The 17,269-nt window shown below is 48.7% G+C and overlaps 1 protein-coding gene across 1 annotated transcript in view; it reads left to right on the top strand.

Moving 5' to 3' along the window:
* The first annotated feature begins 505 nt into the window (after positions 1-505).
* Positions 506-17,269, top strand: part of Zc3h4 (zinc finger CCCH-type containing 4) — a 37,455-nt gene continuing 20,691 nt past the window's right edge. The window contains exon 1 of the mRNA XM_085842128.1: positions 506-1,611. Coding sequence (XP_085698254.1) covers positions 1,451-1,611 — 161 coding nt within the window. The 5' untranslated portion in view covers positions 506-1,450. The remainder of the gene's footprint in view (positions 1,612-17,269) is intronic.

Raw genomic sequence — 17,269 nt, 5'->3', positions numbered from 1 at the left:
TCTACAAACTAGGAACATCAACTTGGGCAGGAGGTGAACTTCAAAAAACTTTTGTTAGTGGTTTAAGAACCCGGTCAAGATTTCCACTTCGCCCTCACAGTGTGGCACCACCCTGCTCGCTTCCAAGGATGACGCCACTGGCTGAGTTATGTAGTGACGTCATCTCCGGGCCGCCTCTGCTCCTGCCCCTCTTCGGGAACGTCCGACTCCTGGGACCGGTCTCCGGCTTTCGGTTAAATTTTTTTCCCCTCCCATTATTCTCCCACCTAAAACTTTGGGCTCTTCCCGCCTTCCTTCAAACTAGCAATTTTCGGCTCTTCTCGCTTGCTTTGGGGGCGAGTTCCTGAAAGTCATTTACCTTTGAGTTAATTAATCGCCTTTCTAGCCCCACCCGTTCAGCTTATTCGCTAATTCCTATTCGCTCCGCTCAATGTATTTCGGCTACTTCCGCCTCCTCCCGGGATCCCTTCCCTGACTTCGGCTCTTTCCGGACTCTCGCCTCCCCCGCTCGGGGGGGGGGGTTCTCCCATCCCGAAGCGCTTCGGCTATTTCCGGCTCTCCGGGCCTTCCCTAGCCCCACCCCCACGACCACCCTTGGTCCTTTAGGTGGGTCTCTGATCCGCTCCGCGTTGCTGCAGTGACCTAGATCCTCCCTCGGCTCTTTCCGGCTTTTTTCAGTGTCTCGATAATCTCAGCTGTGTTCGGCTCTTTCCGTGCCCTCTCCTCCGCCTCGCCCTTCCGCTTCGGCTCTTTCCGCCGGCTTTCGGGCGGGCTGGCTCTGCCCTTCTCCACGTGACGATCCTCCGGCCTCTCCGCTACCCCCTCCCTCCACGCCCTTCCTCCGGCTTCAGCCTCGGTGCTCGTCCGGGCTGTGCCGCCATTTTGTGTGAATTCCTGACCGCGGCGGGGGCCCGGCAGCTGGGGCATCTAGGGCGGGCAGACAGTCGGCCCATCTCCATAGCCCGATCCCTCTTCTCCCCGATTTCTTTTTTTTAACCATCCCCCTTGCTCGCTCTCCTCTTTCCCCCTTTCCCTTCGCTTGCTCCGTCGCGCGCGGGCCCGCGCTAATTACACCCAACCACCCACCAGTGTCCGTGTCCCCCGGGTCTCAGGCCTTGGGGGGCCGCGTGTGTGTGTGCGTGCGTGTGTGGCGGAAGGGGACCTCTCGTCCCGATGAGGGTCCCGTGCCCGTGAGCGAGTGACCTCAGGGCCAGACTGCGGAGAAAGCAGGCGGCGGGCGGCCTTGCCGGGGCCTAGGCCTCGCGGCCTACGTGGAAGTCGGCTCAGAGGTGACTCCGAAACCGAAAAAAAAAAAAATACTCGATATCGATCTATGTATCTATATGCCCAGTTCCCATCAGGAGGCCCCGGAGCGCTGAAGTGTGCCCCTCCCGCCACGCCCAAGCAGTCCTTTTTGGTGCATTAACATCCCCTCCCCCTCAAAGGAACGATGGAGGCCGTGCCCGGGACCCCCCCGCCGCCGCCATCAGAGTCGCCACCGCCGCCATCGCCACCGCCGCCATCAACGCCTTCGCCTCCTCCGTGTTCCCCCGACGGCCGCGCGGCCACCCCGCACCTCCTCCACCACCGCCTCCCGCTCCCTGACGACAGGTCAGGCCCCCCGGCCTGGGCCGGGCAGCGTCCCCCGTGGGAGGGGGGGAGGAGGAGGAGGAAGGGGACGGCCGCCATGTTGGGCCGGGCTGCGGAGGAGGAGGAGGAGGAGGAGGAAGGGCGGGGTCGGTGGGTGTCTCTAGCTCGCTCGCTCTTTCTCGCTTCGCTTTCTCTCCCGGCCTCATGCGTTGCCCCCCCTCGCGGCGTTCGCCCGCTCTCCCTCGCTCTCGCTCTGTCTTTTTTTGGGCGCCATGCTGAGGGGAAGGTGAGGAGGCGCCCCCCGGACCCCCCGCGCCCGCCGGTCTGTCTGTCGGTCCGCCCGCCCGGGGCACGGGCCGCCAAGGGGGTGGGCTTGCCGAGGCCCATCAGCCTCCTCGGCCACCCCTGCTCCGGGAGCTGGCCGTCAGCGGCCTGTCGCCTGGCTTCGGGGAAGGCTTTTGGGGGAGGGGCCCCCGGATTCTCTTGTTTTAGGGGCATCTCCAGCTTGCAGCTCCTCTCTTAAGGGGTTCGGAGTTGGGGGTCTTCCCAATCCCCTACAGTATCCTTTCTCCTGGGGGACGCATACCCTGTCCATTTTGGATAGGTACCCGAGTCTAACGGAGGCAGAAAAATGGGGGTTTGGATCAGCCTTGCTCTTTCGTTCTAAGGAGGACTCCTTAGGATGGGGGCTCTCGTGCACTTTTAATTTTTTGGCGGGAGGTATTTTTTAGCTTCTCCCTAGAAGGCAGGCAGGTAACGGGTGCATTTCCAGCTCTTTTGATGAAATCCCCTGACCTTCTTTGGAAACCCTATTGTTTTTGTTTTTTTTTCCGGGTCCCTCTCTTTTTGTAGGTAGGTGACAGTCAGTGGTGGAGGGTCCTTAGTTTTAAGGTTTTTGTTTTTTTGCGTGGGGGGTTGTATGAAGGTTGCTTTTCCTGCATTGGATGGTAGAGGAAGTTGGCCACCGCATTCTCTGGGCATCGCCCCTCTTTGGGGCAAAACAGGGTGCAATCGCCCCCTTGGGAGCAAAGATCTCCCCCGTGTGCTTTGGCAGGACGTGAACTGTGGCGCCTCTTGTCCTCTATTAAGTGCGAAATGGGTTCCCCACGCCCTTCCCTGGCGGGTGATAATGGGACCAGCCCTGCGCGTTTTGAAGATGAGAGTTTTCGGGCCATTTTTACCCTGCTGGAGCCAAAAGATATGGGGGACATAGTGTGCTGACTCCTGGGAGCTGGAGTGAGTAGGTTTGAAAATAGAAAGGTGGGTTTCAGGGAGCAGAAAAGCTTGCAGGCGGGGGTGGGGGTAGGGTGGAGAATGCACTAGACAGAAGCCTCGCAGCCGTCAGGGAACCGCAGAGGACCCCTTCAGACATGGGTCTCAGCTCTTTCTCCCCACTCCCACCTCCTGTTCTCCCTTTCTCCTTCACAGACCCTCCTTTGCCTTTTAAAAGAAATGCCACCCACATTCAAAGACACAGGTGCAGCAGTTTGGTGAGCTTTTTTTACAATTTTTTTTTTCCTGTTTTGTTCTAATTAAATGTATCGTCCTGGGAACCGCAGCCCTTCGCAGTCAAGGAAATAAACAGATTAGCGGAGGTCTGTTCGCTAAGCCCACGTTGGGCTTCCCGGTCCTCTCGGGGGCAGGTGCTTTACTCAAAGGTGCTTACAAGCTTTATCCGACCTCTAAGGAGTTCTCTTATATCAGAAGTGTATGTCTTACAATGGGTTGGGATGGTAAGTAGCCTCTTTTATTGAGTAATTCAATTATCTCCCTCTTTTAGTCCCTTTCCTGCCTGCTTACTCCTCGCCTTTAGACCAAAGTGATGCTTGAGAGTGGATTTATTATGTTCAAATCAGGATTCGAACCTATTGAGCCCTTTTAGACTTGCACATCCTTTCAGTGTTTAATTTAAAAATTTTTGATGTACACAGTTTTCTTTTAAAAAAAAAAAAGTGTTACTGTAACATGACAAAAGTCCATTGAAAAGGCCCAATATGTTTTCAGACCCTTGGTGTCCCTCGATTTTCATCCATTGCTTTGTCTCCAGCCTTCATTTGAAAGTGGCTACTTCAAGTCCCTCTGGAGGGGATAAGCTTACAGAATTTGGTTTATACTTGTATTCAAGATAAAGTCACATCCCCTTGCCCTCCCAGAAAAGACTGTTGCAAGCAGGCCCATTTTCCATATTTTTTACTCAAATGTTACTTATGGTGATAGACATTTAAATCGAGCAAGTCATTTGTAAAGTACTGTCTAAGCACAAATGTATGTGTAAACTGTGTCAAGCCCTGATCTCTCGTGTCCACTGCTCTTTGTTCCGAAGCACATGCCTGACCGCGAAAAGTTGATGTAAAACGTGTTACACGCCCAGTCATGTATGAGAGAACATGTCCTATCCTCAGTCCCCTCATCCTACACATACAAGTTAAACAACACCAAAAGCAGCAGCAGTGGCTTGCAGGACCTAACACTGTCCTTCGGATGTGTTTTACAAGCATAACTTCTGTAAAAGACAAAAACACGTTGAAGTTCCATTGTCCCCTGGCCCACTTTTGGTCCCTGAAATACTTTGTTAGGGAAGTCTTTCTCACTCAAGCCTAGTCCTTCCAAAGGAGCCAGTTCCCTCTTTGTGTTCTCAGGGGAAATGATGTCCATCTGCACTTGTAAGCAGCAGTTTGTCAGGCCACTTGCTTTATTCCTTTAAATGTATTCACAGTTGTAACTGCCATGCAGTGGTGGTCTGATGTAAAATCAGCTCTTTGAGGAAGACATTTCCAGAATGTACAGAATTCCTGCACAAAACGTCTAAAGCACGAACGTAACACACTATCCAGTGCGCTGGGTCAGCTGGAAAAAACATTTGAAGGTTCTCATCTTGTGTAAAGTTCCGCCAGGAGCTCAGAGCAGAAACAAGTGTCAGCTGATAACCCTTCCATTCCACATGTTTAGAATTACTAAGTTGTGAAAGAACACTTAAACTTTAAAAATAAAATGTTAGGAAATGGGATTCCTTTTGGGAATGAAAATTTAGCAGTCATTTTTCTGAATGTGAAAATATTTCCTCCAAACATTTAAAAAAGCTCTCAGGCATATTCCTGCAAGAGTTCATTTGTTGTTGTTTTTTGTTTTTTTTTTTTTTTTTTTTTGGCAAAGGAGTCCCAATATTAAGTTAAATGTGTTTAGGTATTCCATATTTTTGAAATGTCACAGTAGTACCTTTTTTTTTTCTTCCCTAAACTGATGTACCAGTTAATGAAATTAATGGATGTTGCAAAAGCAAAAGAAAAGGGTGTCACTGGGAATCCCTGATTTTAACAGCAAAGCTTATACACACTTTGTAAGCTTGGAAGTTTCTGTTTCCTCTGGATGAAAGATTTCATTTGAAAGTAAGTTAAAATCTCCCAGTAGGAGCAGAATGGGCTTTGACCCTATAGTTACTCCAAGGTAGAGTCCCTAGCTCCCATTTCTCCACCAAAGAGGAAAGAGCGCACTCAGCATGTGCAGGCTTTCTCACTCCTAGTCTGTCTCTAAGCAGTTTCCTTCATGTACTCTAAGGTTGACAGCTTTGATTTTTGACAAGACAGACCTTTCTGGAAGTAAAGGTAGCTAGCAGTTTTAGAAAGTCATCCTTGTGGTTTCTCCTTATCCAAAAAGACCTATGCTAAAGGGAATTTGTTTGGGAAGGCAGGCTGTCCTGGCTGCTCTGCCTGGTGAAAGTGTGGCTCTTCGGTTTGTTTCTATATAGCTGAACCCTGCGATAGATTTCTAGGCCCTGGCTCTGCCTCCACTCCAGCCCATCGCTCCTCCCCAAGGCTGTTTCAGAACCAGGTCAGAGTCTTCACCTTGTTTTGTAGAGGGGCTGGGGAGGCTGGGGGACTGTTGAGCCCCTAGAAACCTTTTTCATGGAGGTAAGGATTAGGGATCCATTTGTGAATAATTCTCTGTTGAAAGTCACAGATTAAACTGTCTCAAGGTCTCTGGATAGCTTTAAGTCAAACCAAATTCAGGGAACCTACTTGTGGTCTCTGTGGGTGACTTGTTAGCAGTACCAGAGTGCTGATTCTGCCTGCCATGGCATCTGAAGGGAGCCAGGCCTATGGCCGTGCTTCACCACTGCTGGGGTGCACAACAGGCAAACAGGAAGGTTGCAGCTTTCTGGCAGTTGTTACTTGCTAACTTTTGAAGGCCTGGGAGGAGCAGCCCGCTCTTTGGCAGTGGTAATGGAGGAAATGGTCTGGAGTCAGTTACATAATTAAGGCCTCATAGACTATGGCAAGCTGCCTGTTTGGATAAGTTAAGGCAAACTTTCCAGCTCTGGCTTTCCAAGTTTTGAGCCTCATCTGCTACAAAGCTCTGTTGCGTCTGAATGCTGTAGATACACTGTTAGAAACAGTGTGGCAATTTATATTGTGTTAGTGCGGTGAGGTGGAGTGGTTTCAAAATCAATTTCAGGCACGTTGCCCATTGAGATAATTCTTGAGCTGATGTGATAGAAATGAAGACACGGCCTCTTGGTTGGTGCTAGTTACAGCTACATCATCATAGAGATAATTTTTCATTAGGATGGAGGCTGTCTGCTAGGAGTAAGTAGCTTGTTTCTCCTGGCCACATTACTCCTCCCAATAGAGAATTGCTCTCATTTTCCCTGCTTTGGTTGTGTTGATTGGTGACTCAGCTCCCTGTTTGTCAGGCAAGTGGTGACATCTCTGAACGCTGGAGATAGCAACAGGATATGAAGGAAGGGTGTGGGTATGTGAAAGCAGCTACTGCTGTCCAGGGCTGGTGCCCTCCAGCACCAATGCCGACACTCCTCAGGGTTACCACAGTCCAATGGGTGCCACAGAGCACCCACACAGTGGCTGCCGCTCAGTGCCTCTGTCCTTACTGGGAGAAATTCTAAATAGAACACTGGCTGTTCCGTGTGTAAACAGAAGCAGGATGTGTCTGACTGACGGAAGTGGGCCTCTCAGGTGCTGGGCAGCTTTCTTAACAGGAGCTGGTGGGGACTAAAGTCCATGGAAGCCATCTTGTGACACTTCTTGTTTCACAGTGTTTGGTATAGATGCTAAAATGGTCCAGTTGTCTTGAGCCAATGCCCGGCATGCATTTGGTTTTGCAATTAGAATGGAGTGAGTCAGCATTCCAAGCTGCGGTTGGCCCCCTGAGAACCAGGAAGCTAGGGATCCAAAGCCAGCCCCACTCCTACTCCCTCCCCTTTGCTCTGCTTCAGCCAACCCTTGGCCTGACTCTGAGGGCCAGGCCTGTTAGACTCCAGGACCTCTCACCCCTTGTAATTTGACTGAGTCCCTAAGGGTTATGTTTATTGAGCAGCTAGGTTTGTCCTGCCCTTGGCTTGGAACAGAAATGTTTCATATTTCTGTTTTGGTTTGGATGCTAGGGGAGGAACCCTAGGCCCTGCACTTGTTAGATGGTTTGTGTTTGTTTAGAGGCAAGGTCTCACAGTGTAATACACATTGGCCTCCAACTCTTTTTGTTGTTGTTGTTTACAAGACTTAAAAAGAGAGGGTCTCACATCGTAGTCCCAGCTGGCATAGAAGACTGGGTAGCTCACCAAGCTGAGGCAATCCTTCTGCCTCTGCCTTCTAAGTCTTGCAATTACAGCTGTGTGTCCCTGTGTCCTTTGGCTCTTTTTTTTTTTTTAAATGGAGTCAGGCATGTTCTGCCTTTTTTTACATTTTTAAAGATTTATTTATTTATATGTAAGTATACTGTAGCTGTCTTCAGACTCTCCAGAAGAGGGAGTCAGATCTCATTACTGATGGTTGTGAGCCACCATGTGGTTGCTGGGGTTTGAACTCAGGACCTTCAGAAGAACAGTCAGTGCTCTTACCCACTGAGCTATCTCCCCAGCCTCCCTTTGGCTTGTTAAGGTTAGGTCTGAGTTTGTACTACAGCTGTTACCTTTATAAGTAGAAAAGCCAAAGGATGACCATCAGGCCCTGGTGTGGGCTTCCCACACTAGCTCCTTAACCTGAGCATTTGCTAGGAAATCAACAAAAAGATTGAGTCACAGAAAGTGCTCAATGTGCCGTATGGGCCTTATGTGACAGATCCTGTTTGTTCCCAGTGTACCATCCTGAGTCTGCTACAGTACTTCAGTACTTCCACTCCCCACCCCACCCTGTACTCTCTTTGGTTATTTTTATTTTAAAGTGTGTGTTGATATGTGTGCATCAGTCCAGGTGTCCCCAGAGCTAGAAGCAGTAGAACGCCTGGAATTGAAGTTATACCTGAGGTCTAGAAACTGCTCTTAAACACTGAGCCATCCCTTCAGTCTCTCTCTCTCTTTTTTTTTTTTTTTTTTTTGAGATGGGCTCTCATTCTGTAGTCCAGGTTGGCCCTAAACTTGAAGAAGTCTTTCTTCTCCCACCTCTCAAGTACAATGTGCTATAGTACTTTTGTTGTTGTTTTGACTCTGGTTCTTAACTTGCTATAAAGATCAGGCTGACCTCAAACTCAGAGGGAATCTGCCTGCCTCTGCCTCCTGAGGTTGCAATTAAAGACAACCACCATACCCACCGGGTTCAGTACTTTTCATACTGATAAGCTCATTATGGGCTATGAAGTCCGTGTATTGATATGTCTGCATATTAGATAAACGTCAGAAGAGGGTAGAAAATGTAATGAAATGAAACGTCCTTTATATTTACAGTACAGAGTGTAAAGGAGGTATAGATCAAAGGCAGTCAGTTTGAGCCTGGTCTGATGATTAACCCTAGAGTCCTACCTTCTCCTGAGGCTGAGGCAGGCTCATGGGCAGCCTGGGTAATTTAGCTAGATCCTGTCGAGATAGAAATAGAAAATAGTACTGACTGGGTATGTGTGCATCCGTGGTGTTTTGTTTGCCTGGTATGTAAGAAGCCCTAGCTTTCATTTCCAGCCCCAGTACTGCAAACAGGAGTGAAAAAGAAAAGAAAAGTGAAAGCTGCTGGTCTAGCCTAGGACTCTGCAGACTATTGCCTTTGTCCCAAGTCAGTTTTGTAGGCTGAGTTTATCTGTATAACCATGCCAGTTTTATCCTTAGTAGCAACAGAACTGAGAAATTGAGACAGGGACCATGTGGACTGTGAAAAAATGACAGCATATACTTGGGGCCCTTGACCAGTTGTGCTAGCCTTTGTACAATGTGGCCATAGTATGCTTATGTGGGAGTGGCTGGGGAGTGTGGGTATCCTGTATAAAGTTGGTCTTGCAGAGGTGAACACTGCTAGCCTCCCAGTCTTCAGAGGTACCGTCATCCTTGTATTCTACTCCTGAGCATATAGAGACCCAGGCCCAGGCTTTTCAGCTACAAAAAGGATGGATAGGTTTTTCCTTTTTGAGGGCTGGGGGTTGAACTGAATGAAGAGTGTACTAGACAAGTGCTTTACCACAGAGCTACCTACCCAGCCCTCAAGGATGGGATTTTCATTCATGAGAACTAATACAAAGTCACAGGGCAGCAGTAGCAGAAGCCTTCAATTTAACCCTAGCACTGGGGAGGCAGAGACAGGCAGATCTCTTTTGAGTTTGAGGCCAGCCTGGTCTACACTGAGTTCTAGGGCAGCCAGGGCTACACAGAAAATCCCTGTCTCACTCACCCCCCCCAAAAAAAAAAAAAAAAAAAACAAAAAGAACAGACAACAAAACCAGCCCTTTCTCAGTGTTTAAAGGTGCTTGCTGCTTGCCCAGAGGATCTGAGTTCTGTTCCCAGCACCCACATCTATATGGTGGTTTACAACCACCTGTGACTGGGGGAATCTGCCACCTTCTGACCTCCAATGGTAACCCACACAGACATGAACAGATGTGCACAGGCACATATACATGTACATAAATAAAAATCTTTTTACAAAAACGGTCAAAAAGCAGGGGAAGTCTTGGAGCTTGTCCAGCATGTTTTGTGTTTAGTTGGTTAGGTGACAATAATTGATTCCCCTAAAAAAGTATAAGGCAGGGTCTTTGTTCAAATCAGTTGGGTATTTCTGAGTAATAGAAATGAGGGGGCCAGCCGGGCAGTGGTGGTGGCGCACCTTTAATCCCAGCGCTTGGGAAGCAGAGGCAGCTGGATTTCTGAATTCGAGGCCAGGACAGCCAGGGCTACACAGAGAAACCCCGTCTCGAAAATCCAAACGGGTGGGGGGAAGAAATGAGGGGGCCTTGGCTTTGAGCCACCCAAAGCTCCTTAGCTGGTACCCTATGGTTTAGCAAAGGGTGAGAAAGTTGCTGAGGGTTATCTTCTGGAAGAGCCGTGTGTCTGACGGGCCTCTTGCTGACTGGTAGGAGTCAAACAATAGCTACTCCCACAATGGAAATGGTAACTTTGTGTCTGGGAGGTTCCTCTGGGCTGACTCTTTTTAGACATTTCTGCGAAATTGTGAATGAACCACAGTGTCTGTGCTGCAGCTTGCCAAATACAGGTGTCCATTTCCCTGGGGAATTTGGAATTTTCTTCTTTTGGTGTTTGCATCACTTCCACCCCAGGACTGTGTCTCATTCTAGTTAAGCTGTCTTGATCTGATGGAGGGTTCCCGTTCCACCATTACCTGATAAGCCATCTCATCTCAAATTTCATCCATTTCATATACATATTGCTTATTTTGTTTGTTTAATTATTCCTGCACAGATGATTTCTAGTTCTCTTAAGGCTAGAGATAAAGAGCTGGGCTTTGGGGTCAGAGTCTTGATTACCATTTTTTAATTCTGCTTCTTGCTGTGATCCTATAGGCAGATTCCTTCTCATTTCTTAGCCTCAGTTTGCTTATCTAAAGCCCATGGTAATGAGAGGAGACAAGGATGAGTTCAGCATGGAGCTATAGATGTTAGTAGTAAGCAGTGCAGCCTGCCTTCTGACTCCACAGGACCCTAAGGTACAGAAAGCAATACAGAGATGTTTCCCAACTCTAGCCTGCCATACTTTTCCTTTTTCTTTTCTTTTTTTTTTTTTTTCTTGGTTTTTCGAGACAGGGTTTCTCTGTATAGCCCTGGCTGTCCTGGAACTCACTTTGTGGACCAGGCTGGCCTCGAACTCAGAAATCCGCCTGCCTCTGCCTCCCGAGTCCTGGGATTAAAGGTGTGCGCCACCACGCCCGGCCCTTTTTCTTTTTTTAAACAGAGTCTTGCTATGTATAGTCTAGGCTGGTTTCAAAATTATTGTCCTCCTGCCTCTCAATTACTGTCATTATAGGCATAAGCTCTCATAATTGGCTTGAAACTTTTAGGAATTGAATATTTAAAGATTTGTATTCCAGTACTTGGGAGGCAGAGGCAGGCGGATTTCTGAGTTTGAGGGCAGCCTGGTCTACAGAGTGAGTTCCAGAACAGCCAGGGCTATACAGAAAAACCCTGTCTTGAAACCCATTCCCCCTGCCCCTCAAATAGATTTGTATTTTATGCATATTAGTGTTTTGCCTGAATGTATGTGCACCGTGTAAGTGGCTGATGCTCACAAAGGCCAGAAGAGGCCAGTGGCTTCTCTAGAGAGTTATGTTCCTTCCACATGGGACCTGGGAATCAATCCCCTGGCCTCAGGAAAGAAGAGCAGTGAACACTGATGACCCAGATCTCCAGCACAGAGTTGGAGGTTACCAAAAGACATTTTTAATACAGATTATACACGAGTAGTAAGAGAAAGAGGACACTTGAGGAAGGCACACCTGCGAATATGGCTGTGGGCTCCATTAAGGATTTTATTTGAGACCATATGCATGTAGTCCTAACTGGCCTAGAACTCACTGTGTAGGCAAAGCTGGCCTCGAACTCAGAGATCTGTCTGCCTCTGCCTCATGAGTGCTGGATTAAAGGCATGGACCACCACTGCCTGGCTAGGACTTTTAAAAAATATATATAATGAAAACTTGTATTATTCTTAGCAAGTTTAGCAGTTAGCCATTAAGTGCCTGATGTACCCAGTCCTGGTTCAGACTGCCTGGACGGCCTGTGTGATGTGCTTTAGGTGGTTTAGATCCATGTCTTGGCATCATTTTTGCTCCTGTGGTTGGTTTGTGCCGGTGGCTCAGCAGGTTGTCACAAGGCAGGCATGTTACCATAGAGATGGCATCATGACATCACAAAACAGGTTATGACTGTCTGCACATGCTAAGGGGAGGGCAACACAGAGCCCACTTGCTCTTGGTTTCTGGTTGATGAACTGGATACTAAGGACATTGACAAACATGTGTGAGATGCAGAGGTTTACTTCAGGGCTCTCCTAGCTCTGCAAAGCCCTCAGTGCAGTCCCCCTTGGCTGCCGTTCCACTTCCTAGATCAAGGGAAGGTCTGGGTCGGGGAAAGAGGCTTCTTTAGGTGTGAGCCCAGGCCAACCTTGTAAAGGAGAGAGAACTCTGCTCCTTGCCTTGGTTCCTAGTGATCTAGTGACTGACCTTGACTCCTGTACTTCAGCCGGTTGTTACGAATTGGAAGAGGCAGGGCCTCCTCATTTTTGTGATTTTTTTTTTTTTAATCCCCAGTTAATGGGTCATTCAGAGCCTACCCAGGGATTTGTTGAGAGTCTGGTCAGTTAATGGTCATAACCCTGACCTTCACATTAACCTAGCAGCCCAATGAGCTTCAGGTAATAGCCACTGTTCCATGAGTCTCCATTTGTGTCTTGTGCTGTGCTTCTCCCCCAACTCCCTGTAAACCAGAGCCCCAAGCTCCTGTCTTTTGATTTGGCCAAACACTCTATAGAGTTGCTGAGAGCTGCAAGCTTCCTTCTCCTGTGGGGTCTTCGTCTTTTCTTCCAAGGTTGATTGGACTCACTGTCCTCCCTGTCAGCTCTACCTGTCCTTTTCTCGTGGTCAGCCATTCTGAGGCTCTGTGGTCCAATGTAGATTAGTTGAAGAGGAGACTGTTTTGTCAGCAGGATGGCTTGAGAGAGGATGGCCACAATGAAACAGACAGACACTTGCAGTTGGGTAGTCAGCAGTGTCTTCCGAGAAGAACCAGCTGCTGGTTCTGCCCACATGTCTTCCCTAGGTCACATGCCAACTCTCCAGGCCTCTCCATGTTGTATGCATTGGTACTTCTTTTTTTTTTTTAAAGATTTATTTATTTATTATATGTAAGTACACTGTAGCTGTCTTTAGACACTCCATAAGAGGGAGTCAGATCTCGTTAAGGATGGTTGTGAGCCACCATGTGGTTGCTGGGATTTGAACTCGGGACCTTTGGAAGAGTAGTCAGTGCTCTTAAATGCTAAGCCATCTCTCCAGCCCGCATTGGGACTTCTGTACTGTCTTGTTCTATGGGTTCTGGACTGCCCAGGCCAGCCTCAACGTTGCTCTGAGACTGAGGATGACTTTGAGTTCCTGATCCTTCTACTTCTACCTCCCATGCTAGGATTGGACACACAGTGCCTTTCAGTGCGCTGGTGCCTGCCTTCTTGGGCTTCCTGGACAAGTATAGCTTCCACTGTCTTGCTTACTGTATGGCTGCTCCTTAATGCAGGGCTTTGTTGTTTATCATTAACCTTCCCACCCCTGAAGTCCTATAAAGCTATCCCATTGTCCAGATGAGAGCCCATTCTAGGAAAGAGGCAGGGCTAGTTGTGTTATCACTTGGTCTGTAGGCAGAAGCATATTGTCCGGTCATTGTGCCTGCTTGAGAACCCCAGATCTGAGTATTTTTGCCACGCCTATTCTGCATGAGCCCTATAAGCTAAGGGCCCTGAGGGAGAGGGGGGACCTCAGAAGGTGTGACTTAGGTTGTCCACATGTATTTGTTGACCTAAGAGGAGCTGCACTCAGGCCCCCAAATGCAAATTTGAATACTTGGGAAGCTTTGTTTAGGAGGCTGGAGGCAGTCTTGCAGGAGGCAAGGTGCTATGCTCTTCCCATTACTATCTGCTGACCAGCCAGGCTCCCAGGATGGCTGGGTCTTCTCCTGGGGTGGGGGTGGGGCTCCTGGCAGTGGCTCTGGCTGCAAGCAGGCAGGTGAAGTGCTAGTTGAGGTCTTTGCAGCCCAGCTGTAGTGTTTCCCTCTGGGCACCTGTCTCAAGAGGGTGTGGCAGGTCTAGATTGAGATGATTAGTGCAGCAGGGCTTCCCCCACTCTTCTTGGGGGATTATGTCACAGTCTATTAAGCATGCTCCCTCGGTGTTTAATCCCCCCCTGACATGGATTTTTCTGGCAGCCTGTTAAAATGCCTTTTCGTAAATCTCCCGGCTGTTTTCCGTCCGTGGCCCTTGGGATATCTACCTTCTCCCAGTGGGCTTCCTTTCTTCTTTCTAGTGACTAGTGTGAAGGAAGTAGTCAGGCCTGATGCTTACACAGGTCTCTTAGCTGGGAAGCATCTGCAGCATGACCATGACAGAGATCATAGGGGCCAAGGGCAGGGGCCAACTGGTTGGCTCTGCAGATGTCGTGACCAGTCTGGTGTCACCTTACCAGTACTTCTTCTAAGTCACAAGCAGGTTTTTTACATTTATTTTTAAAATTATTTTGGCATTTTGAGACAGGATCTTGTTCTGTAGCTGAGGCTCGCCCTAAACTAGAGACCTTTTACCTTAGCCTCTTGAGTGTGGATGCCATGCCTGGTTAGATTTCCAAAAACTTTCTAATTTTTAGCATCTCCATTCCAGGGAAACAAAGTTTGAAGCATGTGCCAGCTCATTTTATAGAAACTGGGCCTGTTTGCCACACTGATGGGGGAGGCATCACTATTGGGCTGAAGTCTTTGTAGGGAGACCTGGAACAAAAGCTCTGTGATTCTTTGTTTTTGTTTTTGTTTTTCGAGACAGGTTTCTCTGTGTAGCCCTGGCTGTCCTGGAACTCACTTTGTAGACCAGGCTGGCCTCGAACTCAGAAATCCGCCTGCCTCTGCCTCTGCCACCCTCCTGGCTAAAGCTCTGTGATTCTTGATGACAAGGTTCATGAGCTCCTTGGAACATCTTGTTACACATTGCCAGGGTGTTAGAAGTGGGACACTGTCATCATGGCCACTGCAGCCTCAGCTTGAGCTACGTTTCTCTGCCTGTGTAGCCCTGTGCCTAGGTGAGGGGCCATCCAAGACCATCAGACGGACTGAATTTCATGTGGTTCTTGTTGTGTTCTTATGAGGAAACTGCAGAAAAGGAGATAGCGAGGTACCCCTTTGCCAAGTACCTTTGTGGCCTTGGTTCTTAGCTTTCCTCCACATGGAATTCCTATCTGCCTGGCTGTAGTCTGCTCCTAGGCTCTGCCTTCTCCTCCCTCTTACCTCTCAGGCATGGTTCTATCCCAACCAAGGTAATCCCCACCAGTCATTAAGTGGGTTTGCTTCCATCACTGCAAGCGGGCCAGTACCACATCACTGAGTAACCTAGTTTTCCTAGACAGGTGTTGGATTGCCACTGGTTCTGAGCCACGCCTACAGGGAGCCTTCCTTGACAGGAATGCTGCTCTGTACCCTGCCCCTCCAAAGTTGGCTGTCTTCTGGTGCAATTGGAGTCCTTTCCCCACTGTGCTTGTCTTTGACAAAGTATGAGGAGCCTTATGTTCTGCTGTGTGAGTGCTGTCCTTGACCTCTACTTTGTCTGTCTTTGGGGGCCAAGCCTCTTGGGTGTTGAGCCTGGGGCTTTTGAAATTGGGCTCAAGATTAATTAGAGAAGCACCCCTTGAAGCTGTGGAGGGCTAGAGAAAGAGAGGCTGTTTCCATTGGAGCCCTTTAGGACGGCCCTCGGGGCTTCTAAGTGGTTGTCTCCTCCTTCCACAAAGCCTCTTTCCCTATCCTGAGTTTTGGTTAGCCTTTTGGGTTTTTTTTTTATTATTTCGGTTGAGTTGTTTGGTTTTTCAAGACAGGGTTTCTCTGTATAACAGGTCCTGGCTGTCCTATCCTGCATTGGCCTCCTGATTGTTAGGATTAAAGGTGTGTGCCTGGCTTCTGTTGCATTTTTGAAAAGTTATTATTAATTTTTTTTTTTTTTTGGTGTGGTATAGGATAGACCCTAGACTCTTGCATGGTAGTCAAGTAGCCCAGGCTGACCTTCAGCCTGCACTTCTCCAGGTTCAGCTTCAATTCCCTTATTCTTGCCACTGTTATAATCTTTTTGTTCCTTATTAGTTGAGGTATAAGGAGCGTTTATGTCCATTTACATACCTTTCTGCTGTCATTAGGAACATAGGGAGCTGTAAAATAATGTATGTTTGTTTGTTGTTTGTCTTTTGAGACAGGCTCTCTGTAGCTCTGGCTGTCCTAGAATTCACTGCAGAGCAGGGCGGTTTTGATCTTACAGAGATCCTCCTGTCTATACCTCCTGGGTGCTGGGATTGAAGGTGTGTACCACCAGGCAGGCCTGGGAGCTTTTAAAAATCTTATTTCCCCCCCTCAGGCAGGGTCTCACTGTGTATTTGCTGGCCTGATATCATGTCACCTGGCCTCAAACTCAAGAGATCAGCTTTCCTCTGTCTCCCATTATTCCTAGCTAAGTTTAAAGGATTTTTCCATGCTACCAACTTCTGTACTTAGCAGCATCTGTGTCTGTGGGTTTGGCTTGGACACTGGACTCCTCCTCCATCTGCTGCTTTCTTGACCCTGTGCTGACTCCACCCACAGAAACCTGCTCCCACCCCCAGCCTATCCATAGCTATTTAGACCTGTTGGGTGACTCAGCTTATTAGGTTAGTTGAGTGCCTTTACTTTCCAAAGTACTGAGCAGTGAGTGACCTGGAGTTGAAAAAGTCAGGAAAACTTCCTGAGACGGTTGGGAGGGGTGCTTAGAGGCAAGGTTGAAGAGAGTCAGCTGGGAGTCAGCTAAGGGAGGACTCATCACCAGTGGGGTCTGGCTTTACCCTCTTGGGCCCTAATGGAACACAAGTTCACAAGTTTATCTCTATAAACCAGAGTGTGCCGGTTGGAATTCCCTGCAAATGAATTTCCGTGGTCCAGTAGGTTTTAAGTAATGCTGTAAGGAGAGATGTGGGAGGTGGGCAGCTGGGCCACTCGGAGCCTGTGGTAGCACCCAGGGACACATTCTTTAGCTCTGTGGCCGCAGGAACTGCTTTTCTCTGGGAACACTTAGGCTATGGAACGGTGGGGAAACTTGAAGTAGGTTTGTCCCTGTGAGTGTAGCACCTTTTTATTTTTCCCCAAGACAGGGTTTCTCTGTGTAGCCCTGGCTGTCCTAGAACTCACTCTGTAGACCAGGCTGGCCTCGAACTCAGAAATCTGCCTGCCTCTGCCTCCCAAGTGTTGGGATTAAAGGCGTGCGCCATCACCGCTCGGCTAGCACCTTTCTTTTTATTCCTTATTTTATTTAGTGTTGTTGTTTTTCTGTTTTGGTTTGGTTTGGTTTTTTTGAGACAGGGTCTCACTGGGTGACTTGGAACTCCTATGTAGACCAGGCTGGCCTCAAACTCAGAGCTTCTTCTGCCCCTGCCTCAGCCTCCCCAGAGGCAGACAGGATGAAAGGCTTGTGGTACCACGCCTGACTTAGCCTGGCTTTTTATTTATTCATTTTTCAGGGCTAGGACTGGAACCCAGGGCCTCTTGTGTGCTAAGCAAGAACCCTGCCCCTGAGCTGTGCCCCTCGCTTCTGGTGGTAACCCCTCTACTCGTGTGACCCAGTTAACCGCACAGTTGGCCCTGTGTCCTCCTGGGGCCTATTGCAGCCACTAGAGCTGCTCCCCATGTCCTCTGGGCTCTCTGCTGCTGTCTGCCTCACCAGCCTAGAGAGCCTTCAGTCCCTGAGCTCACAGGGTTT

This window comes from Mus caroli, unplaced genomic scaffold, assembly GCF_978045245.1.
Source record: "Mus caroli unplaced genomic scaffold, Mus_caroli_1 scaffold_8, whole genome shotgun sequence".
Classification (NCBI taxonomy): domain Eukaryota; kingdom Metazoa; phylum Chordata; class Mammalia; order Rodentia; family Muridae; genus Mus; species Mus caroli.
The sequence above is the reverse complement of the archived record's forward strand: the minus strand, read 5'-3'. Positions and strand labels throughout refer to the sequence as shown.